This window comes from Antedon bifida, chromosome 4 (assembly GCF_963402885.1).
Source record: "Antedon bifida chromosome 4, ecAntBifi1.1, whole genome shotgun sequence".
Classification (NCBI taxonomy): domain Eukaryota; kingdom Metazoa; phylum Echinodermata; class Crinoidea; order Comatulida; family Antedonidae; genus Antedon; species Antedon bifida.
This window is the reverse complement of record NC_136229.1, coordinates 10,844,279-10,854,612: the sequence shown is the minus strand read 5'-3', so window position 1 is coordinate 10,854,612 and position 10,334 is coordinate 10,844,279. Positions and strand designations below refer to the sequence as shown.

Genomic DNA, 10,334 nt, shown 5'->3' with positions numbered 1-10,334 from the left:
ACGGTACACACAACCAAGAACAATTGATTTTGATTTAGGCTAAAATATTTCTATCTATGCAGCTTCAAGTTCATCACAGTTCAGTTGATCCAATTCCTTGAAGGCAAGATCACTTTTAATGTAGATGCAAACACCACCAAATGTGTTTTCTCTTCTGTCTCTGCGTATTATGGAGTAGTTGTTGATGCTGATTTCTCTGTCAGTGACTGAGTTGTTGAGCCACGATTCTGTAACGCAGAAAACTGATGGGTTGCATTTTTTGACGAGTTCACGAATTTCCGAAAGTTTAGGGATAAGAGATCTGACATTCAGGTGTAGGCATTTCAGACCCTTTCGTTCCAAACTTTTAAAATCGATTCCATTTTCAGTATCGTCGAAGTTTTTAACATTGTCATCTAATTTGAAACCTTGGTCCGGTTTATTTAATTCAAAAACGTCAAATCCTGGTAATTAATGTCCAATATTTGAAATTATTTTGTAACCTGCCTACCTTGTAGGTCTTCGGCGATATTTGTCCACATTTAATGTGGCAGGCCATCGTGCAATCATTGCATTGAACAGAACGGTGATTTTTGGCCACAGCTTTTTCACAAATGCTACAAGGATTTTTTACTGGCCCTGGATTTGTATGTATATCACCAGAGAGTAACAGCGTATTAAATGTGGCATCCGCGTTTCTGTAATATGTACAAGGACAGCCAAACTTTCTCCTGATCCCTCTCGCCGAATAAGAAATGAATAATGACCTTTCTTGTAGATCTGGTAGTAGAGAATATCTACAGCCGGTAGCGTTAGTGATATAGCATATAGCATATTTGTCCGATGATGTATTTATATAGTTGATATAGTTGTTGGAGTGTAGTATGAGTAGGCCTAGTAAATATAGACACACGCCTAGTAAGGTTGATTTGAACATTTCTGGCAACAAAATATTCGACACTGTCTTAATAATACGTTCAGCACACAATTTATTCCGATGGTATCCGACGCCCCGTACTTTGAAAAGCGTAACCTAATACAGTAATACGGTTGCCTTATTTGGCCGTGTCCATGTTTGGACTGCGTAGTGAAAAGCCTGTGATCGTAGCTGCTATAGGCCTGGCCAAACTAAACTACAAATTCGGGTTAAACTTACGGGATCGCAAAAATACGAAGTGTTCTAGTGTACCTGTGTTGACTAACAATCAGGATATTTGATAAAGAATTTTGTTTAGTAATGTATAAAATATTTATTTTAGGTGCCCCACGGTACAGAGGGTTACTTGTAAATTAAAAAATTGGTGAACATACGAACAATTAACATAATTCGTTGTTGCTGTAGTGTAGCGTACGTCGACACACAGTACACGACGTAACCGTCGGTAAACTTCGCCTGGAAAGTAATAGTCAGGGTCCTCGTGTATTTCCGTAGGATTTTAATGCCCAAAGTGAGATTTCACTTGATTTCACTTTATTATGGTGCTAGGATACCAAAAATGCTAGTTAACAAATGTTCACGATCCCGTAACCATGGTAACAGTCCCAAATTCAAAATGGCGACCAAATGGCCATATCTCCATAACCCTTTGGTCTATTGACAAGATATTGGTATCAAAATACTCGGAATATATATATTTATATTCGTTGTAATAGAACATTTTTACTAAATGCAACCGGAAATACTATTTTTCTGTACTATTGACCCTTCACCTTGACTCGTACTGTATCTTAAAAAAGGCTGGTCATAGACATTTAAAAAAGGTCTCAAATTGCTCAGACCTTATATATTTATATTTATTGTAATGCAATATTTTGTTAAAAAATGTCCGGAAGCAAAGTTATTGACCTTTGACATAGAGAATAGCTTACAAGGATTTTTATTCAGTAGTCTCTGGTCATATCTCCATAACCCTTTGGTCTATTGACAAGATATTGGTATCAAAATACACGGAATCAATATATTTATATTCGATGTAATAGAATATTTTTACTAAATGTAACCGGAAATGCTATTTTTCTGCACTATTGACCCTTGACCTTGACTCGCACTGTATCTAAAAAACGGCTGATTATAGAAATTTAAAAATAGTCTCAAATTGCTCAGACCATACATATTTATATTTATTTTAATGTAACATTTTGTTAGAAAATGACCGGAAGTAAAGTTATTGACAATTGACCTAATAAACATCAACTTTATGTATAAGCATTTATCTATGTGAGCATGTATCGGCAATTGTTTGTGGTAGGGATTAAAAAATGAGTTTATACGTATTATTATCATTCGAATATTTAATTTCTAATTCACATATTTAGTTTTTATATATTTTATAAATAGTATATACTTTATCATTCGAATATTTAATTTCTAATTCACATATTTAGTTTTTATATATTTTATAAATAGTAGGCCTATATACTTTATAGTGTAAGTAAACACATTTATCTATGTGACAATAGTAAAATTTACAGCAGAAATTCATTGCACTGTATTCATTTTCCTCCCATCCACTTCACTAAAATGACGTAGTCAAATTGATTCTTCCTGAAATGTTAATTGCTATACTTTTACATTTTTCCTGATAAGAAACTGGAGATCCAAAATTGGATTAAAACATCTTTAATTACATCAATACCATGCATTTATTGTGTCAGCATCCTCGTTAAGACAGTCAAGGAGTGAGAGTGGTTGATTCTTCAACTTTTGTACCTTTAATGCTTGTTCTTCTTGAAACATTTTCATATAATGGAGGTTTCTCATACGTTGCTGCTGTCGGCCATACATTATTACGTGGTTAGACGTTGCTTGGTTCTTCTTCTTAGATGTTTCGAGATATGAGAAGCAATCTTTCAATGCTAACATTGACTGCCATTTTGTGAGTCATATCGCCAAGCCAAGGAACCAATTTATGGAGTGAGATTGTTAAAAGTGACCAAGAGGTTTTTGATGTTTACAGCATCTTATGATTTTATCTCCTTAAAGCTAATACATGTTTTTAGTTTCATTTTCTTTTCAGGGAGTCCACAACCAAACTTTGCTCACAAACTTCAAAAAGCTTGACAACTCATTTTTTTATTATCTCTGTTTAAAATATATTTATTGACTTCTTTTGAAATTATTAAGACAATGTTAAAAAAGGTGTTTATTTTGTTATGAATGTATTTTGATGAAATCTTGAAGGATTTACCGGTATGTGTTTTGTGTTGAAGAGTGAGTTCGATGGGATATCTAGTTCGATTTCCTCATCTTAAGTCAATTCAATTCAATTCAATTCAAAGCAACATTTATTTTCTCCTTTCATATACAAAATTGATTTCAATGAACAATATATATTTAAACAAAAGTAATGCCAACAAGACCATCAACCCATTTTAACTGTTTTCCTTCTGTTCTAGAGCCTGATCCGGGAAAAGAGCACTATTTAAATACAGATTTTTTTTTTCTTTACATTCAAATTAATTACAATCTTTCATTCACTGTTATTGGGTCATCTACATCAAACCAAGCTGGTTCATTTGTGTTAGATGGCAATAAGACGAGCATATAAATATCATGGGCAAAACAAATCTGCAAGATACCTTCCTAATAATATAGGTTATAATTACCATCAAATCTCATTCTGACATTTACTACTTTTAGCCAAATCAGAAATCTTCAATTAATACGTTTATAGAGGCTCAAAGTGGCAATTAAAAACAATATTTGAAAATGTGAGTTTATAAAAGAACTGAATGCATAACATAATTATCCTAGTGAACGCCAGCTAGTGACCTGGAGGTTGTTGTAAATATGTATGGTCTGAGCAATTTGAGACCATTTTTAAATTTCCATGACCAGCCGTTTTTTATACACAGTGCGATTTAAGGGTCACTAGTAAAGAAAATAGCATTTCCGGTTACATTTAGTCAAAATGGTCTATTATAACGAATATAAATATATTTATTCCGAGTATTTTGATATCAATATCTTTTCAATAGACCAAAGGGTTATGGAGATATGACCAGAGACTACTGAATAAAAATCCTTGTAAGCTATTCTCTATGTCAAAGGTCAATAACTTTGCTTCCGGACATTTTTTAAAAAAAATATTGCATTACAATAAATATAAATATATAAGGTCTGAGCAATTTGAGACAATTTTTAAATTTCTATGACCAGCCGTTTTTAAGATACAGTACGAGTCAAGGTCAAGGGTCAATAGTACAGAAAAATAGCATTTCCGGTTGTATTTAGTAAAAATGTTCTATTACAACGAATATAAATATATATAATCCGAGTATTTTGATACCAATATCTTGTCATTAGACCCAAGGGTTATGGAGATATGGCCATTTGGTCGCCATTTTGAATTTGGGTCAGTTACCATGGTTACGGGATCATGAAAATTTGTTACCTAGCATTTTGGTATCCTAGCACCATAATCAAGTGAAATCAAGTGAAATCTCATTTTGGGCATTAAAATCCTACGGAACCCCTATTTTCATACATGAGGAACCTGACTATAACTACAGTACACATTTTGGTCCCGGGATTGAACATGATATCTCGCGTCTGGACCCAACGTTGAACGATTCGTACAAAGGGATACCGCCAGACAAGTGCGTACCTAGCTATTGTTTAGTACCGTAGTTGATCGCTGGCAATAACGAATGCATATAAAGTGCATAATAGCCCTCTGGCGTACTTACGGAAGGTCGCGGTTTTCTAGGCGCTGAAGCTACGAAGTGAACGCGAACGATTCTTACTGTATATTATATTCCCCGACAAAGTACCCGTGCTCCCCGACTAGATCCCCCATAGCCTCCAGAAGTGAGTTGTGTCTGGGCTGTTCTAAAACTTGAAGGTATATCGGCTTCATTAGCATAAATAAAGATTATACATCTATAATAGTTTTCGATGGGAAATTTCAAAAGGTTAGGCAAAGTGTGAGGTGAACTAATTGGTCCTAATGGTCATAAAATACATCTGGTCAATTTCTTCACTGGACGTTTCTGGGCAAATTGGTGAACTCAATTGAATTGTGATACAAAGGTTAATTCTTAAATTATAATTCTATATCATTACATTACAAAATACAAACAGTATACCGTTGATTTTTTGTTTTGCAGATTTCTTTATGATAATGGAATTAGAAAAATTACGCAAGATGCATTTTACACCAATGGAATAACACTAGAATACATGTGAGATTTGTGTTTGTCCATTACAAATTAAAACTAAAACGAAACAAATATAATTATATTATTATTATTAAAAAAAAATATTTTTCTAAATTTATTCATTGTTGCGAACCAAATTATATCATGCTAAGTGTAATTAAACAAACAGTAAGCATGTAATAACGTTTTTATTTTAAAGATATATATTTGACAATGAGTTAGAACAAATTGAGGATAATGCTCTGAAACATATGATAGAGAACGGAACAATGTACGTATTTAAAAATACATTTATTTGATTACACACAGTCAGCATCTTCTGTCTTTCTATCTTTCCTATTTCCATCTTCCTTTTTAGTCGCGTGCAGCTCACTATGTCGGTCAGTCGGTCGGTCAATAAACACTAACTTGTATATGGCCTTGTCTTGATATCAGTTTCATCTAGCTAAGTAAATTTTTTACTGTATATTCCTTATGGCCAGGAATCGATGTGGTTATGTTTTCACGGCGCGCAATCAAAAATTACGCGGTCTACGCACGATTTAATGAAATCACGTTTGTAATCATATCTTCACAAGCATGTATTACAATTAAATAAATTTCAGGGTATAAATCATCATATGGCAATACAATTACGTGTATAGCGCATGTAACGCATGCGTACGCGCGCTTACAATTTTCAACATTTTTTTCAATGAAATAAGACGTTTCAGGCAATTTTAAACGTTTAAAAAATTGCCATGAGTGCGCAGATTTTTGCACGCGCACTTCGCGTAATATGCACTCTTTTTGCCCGATTTCTGTTTTACAACCTTTCTTTATTTGATTTTTTATATTTGATTCACTTTTTCAACTCGAAATTACGTTATACGAGAAGACTACGCACGTGTAAATTAAAAAAATAAAAATGTTTTTTCAACATTTTCAGCAATTTCGGTCGGTTGGTCGGTCAGTTGGTCGGTCGGTTGGTCTGTAAACAATAACTTGAGTACGCGACTGCAGCCATCTATATGGCCTTGTTCTTTTCCTTCTCTAATTCCTTTCTTCTCCTTTCCTTTTTTAAAGATTTTGTTTGTAATGTATTCTTTCTGAATATATTAATAAATAAGTTACTTACATTATTACTTTTATTATCAATATCCTACTCATCAATATAACTAAAACGCTTCGTCATCGTTTTCAGTGTTTATTCTTGTTTATTGAATATTTAATTTTCTTTATCTTAATATTTTTATATTCATTACTATAACAAACACATTATACTGCACCATCATAAACGTATCTCTACTTCAGATATCTTAATTGTGATGGATTACGAACAATTCCTTCAAACATTGGGAAATACATTAATAGGTAAATATTTTATTTTTATAAACACATATTTGTAGTACCGATTACATTTGGTTGCTGAAGTGCTATGTGATTTTTTAAATGTTAACTACTGTTATGCAAGCAATACTGTTTTGTGTTCTAACCTTACCGTACACAATGGTGAATTACGTCTACTCGACAAAATGTAACGTTTTTTCTGACATTTCTCTCATTAACATCATAAAAAAAATACACAAAAAACACTTATCTGAATAACTGTTTTTTCTAGTGTTTGTGTTACAGGAGGCACAGAGATTAACATCAACATTGGACATAATGCATTATGGAATATTGGTAGACGTAATGGTTTAACATGTAATTCCACCACTGCAATATGCAGCCCATGTGAGGAAGGAACATATCAACATTTTGGTAATTCAAAATGCCAAAAGTGCCCACCAGGTAACGAATTAATCTATTATCATTGTTTGCATTTTAATTATCCAGTATAAAACTGATACGAATTGCCATTTCGAGAATAAGAATACATATTATTAACCAATCAAAATCAAAACAATTATATACATGAATTTCTAGTATAATTTATTTAAAGATGTATTGTCCCCTAAAACATGAAAACAAAAACGAGATTAATAATTTATTCGTTGTTCTACATAATTTCTACGAACGTGTAGAAAATCCAACTATACACATTTGTATACATTATCTATAAATACAAATACTGGTACTTAGACTAATTATTTGCTACAGGTGGTTTCTATCAAGACAGACGAGGAGTTAATGAACATGGAGATTTTAGAGAATCATGTAAACAATGTCCGATTGGAAGTTTCTCGAATCATGCAGGAGCGGCGTCCATTGCAGGTTGTCAGACGTGCCCATCTGGAACTAAAACCAATACTTTTGCCAATCTAAATGCTTGCTATTGCCTTGACAATTTCTATAGAACTGATCGATTTGGTCCATGCTTGCCCTGCCCAGAAGGAGTAAACTGTAAAGGAGGATATCAGAATCTAACAAAAGGTTACTGGTGGTCATGGGAGTTCAAAGATAATTGTACTATAGTTGAAGAACAAAATAAAACCCCTTATTTGTCAGAATACATAACATTTATAACTAGATTACAAAACAACAAGTTTCCCATTAACAACCCAAATGAACTAAAAGATGCTGTTTACAAAGGTCCGTTACCAAAAGTATATATGTGTCCATTGGGAGAAAAAAGTTGTAATATTGGAAGCAAATTGAATGACACCTGTGCCGAAGGATACACTGGTTGGCTTTGCGCAGCATGTTCGAATGGACATTATGAGCTCTTTAACACATGCCATAAATGTCAAGGGCCAGCTGTTACGGTAATCGTATTTGTTGGTGTTGCCTTTGCAATACTTGGAGTAATTATACTTATATGGAGAATACAGCAAAGAAATGCGGATCAAAGACAAACCAACCTAGATTCATTTGTGACCTATTTAAAAATTGCTATTAATTTTTATCAGGTCTTAGGCATTCTATCAGAAGTAACCGAAATTCATTGGCCTAAAAACTTTGAGTATGCTGGCCAAATAATTCAATATTTTGACGTCATAAGATACATCAATATGTTAAGTCCAAGATGTTTACAAGAATCATGGAACGCGTATTCCTCGCTTCGCATCGCTATAGCGACACCACTTGTTATAGTGATTGTCATGTCTACAATTCACCTCATTTGCTACATCTGGAGTAATTTCCATGGAGCAACAACTGGGAGCTGCATACGTAATAGATGTATTGCTATATCTATGCTGCTTTTTTACCTTACGTACGCAAATACATGTTCTGAGATATTAGCAGTGGGGCCGTGGTCAATTCGTGTATTTAACGTCACAGCAGACGGAAAGATCAATAAAACAGTACTAACATCCGACTACTCAATTGATATGGACCAAAATGGTGGATCTACCTATCAAACTAACAAAACACTTGTTTACGTTGCTTTAACATACATCATCGGCTTCCCATTGGTCATAGTTTTTATGATATACAATAAACATGTACGTTTTGATCAACACGAGGAAAACCAAGATCGAGAATGGATGATGGGTGTGCGATTCTTTTGTGGACAATACAAGCACACATTTTGGTTTTGGGAATCATTTGATCTGTACAACAAGGCTCTGTTGGCACTCATTGCAAACTTAAAAGATGACGTGTCCTCAAGTTTGTCATACTCTCTATTTTTCACTGTCATATTTATTGTATTGCATTTGTACCTTCAACCAATGAAAGAGAAGTCAGAGCAGAGATTCCAATTGTTGACTCTTGTCTTTATCGTAGTCAATCTATCTGTTGGTGCAATTGTAAACTTGGATCAGAGTTTCAATGAAGATGACGTCATTGGTTTACTTCACAAGATAACTCCAGTTATTCTAATTATACTGAATGTTTCTATCATGCTGGTCGTAATTGGTAAGATATTTATTGAAGGCCTATAATGCAAATGTAGGAATATCAAACCACCAAATTTAGCCAACTGCTTATAAATTATTATTACATTATTTGTTTTCTCTAATTTTCAGTGGATTTTTTTAAGAAACTTAAAACAGACTGTTGTCGTCAAGAGAGTGGAGCACTTCTTCTTTAAATCGATGATAATGATGACCTTGAAGAATAACACATTGAAGAAAATAACATTATAATATAGCTTTAGTTTTATATTAAGGTAATGTTTATATCATCACTCTTGTTATTGTATAGTATAAGATTAAAAAAAGATAAAATAATATTTTTAACTTTTCAGTTTTAATAGCCAGTTTTGTTAAGTATTCCATTGTAATTGTAACTTTAGATATTAAATTTTTTTTAAAGATAGTATTGAATGAGGAATATTAATATTCGAGAATTATAAATATGAATAAATTATTCCAGTGTGGAAAGTGTCACCTGGTTGCGACTAGAATGCTTATATTATTACCACTATTGACGGAATTATTATATTTTAGTGTTAAAAAGAATATCAATATGGACTTATTGTGTTAATTTTTTTATCTGTATACAATGACTCAGACCTTTCTACAAAAAATTAACAATTAAAGCGTATTTATTTGTTGTTTATTAGATCATTTTTATAGTTTTTGTATTTTTTTGTTTTGATTTTGGTGGATAGGGATTTTCTATATAATATGTCCAATTCTGTATTTGTGTGTATTACAGACATACATACAAACACATAGGCCTATTTCGATTTCTTTTAAACTAGATACAGTATAGTTTTTGTAGAATATTTAAAATAAAGTATAATAAACATTTATTTACTTTAAAAAGAAATGGAAATCGCCACGTTAAGGAAATAAATCATTTTCTTGAAATGTTGTTTATATATTTGTAGCCACGTGGAAATAAAGAGCAGTCATTATAAAAGGAACACTAAACCCTCCCTTGTTCGTTCGTTTTCGTTTTGTCCGACGATTGTTGCAATGGTAAATCGCTAATTAGGTTTGTCTTGTATGGGTTCGTCCCACTTTTATTATCAAACTCTGTTATAAATATTATATTCTTTAAGCATATTTTTTCATCTCGTTTATATGTTACAACGTTAAAAGTAGTTTGTAGTAGTAATAACAACATTTGCTGTATATACATAAAAATGATTGATTTTGATGTTTTTAAAACCATATTTGCATTCGTTATTTTACATTTTTTAAAAAGTAGCTTAAATATATAAAAGTAACAAAATGGAAATAAAAAGACGATAAAAATTGATTTAAACGTACTTTTGACAGTTGTCATTATTCAATAATGTTCGTGTTCGGGTAGAGAGGCTATAAACTCAGGGGAGAAATATAAAATACCCTCCCTTTTCACCAAGACAAAAATGGATG

At 32.7% G+C, this 10,334-nt stretch overlaps 1 protein-coding gene across 1 annotated transcript; it reads left to right on the top strand.

Moving 5' to 3' along the window:
• The first annotated feature begins 6,446 nt into the window (after nt 1–6,446).
• LOC144839184 (uncharacterized) lies at nt 6,447–9,111 on the top strand. Its single transcript, XM_078694498.1, has 4 exons — nt 6,447–6,492; nt 6,754–6,912; nt 7,222–8,922; nt 9,033–9,111. The coding sequence occupies exons 1-4, from the start codon at nt 6,447–6,449 to the stop codon at nt 9,095–9,097; spliced, it is 1,971 nt and encodes a 656-aa protein (XP_078550624.1). The 3' UTR covers nt 9,098–9,111.
• The last annotated feature ends 1,223 nt before the right edge of the window (nt 9,112–10,334 follow it).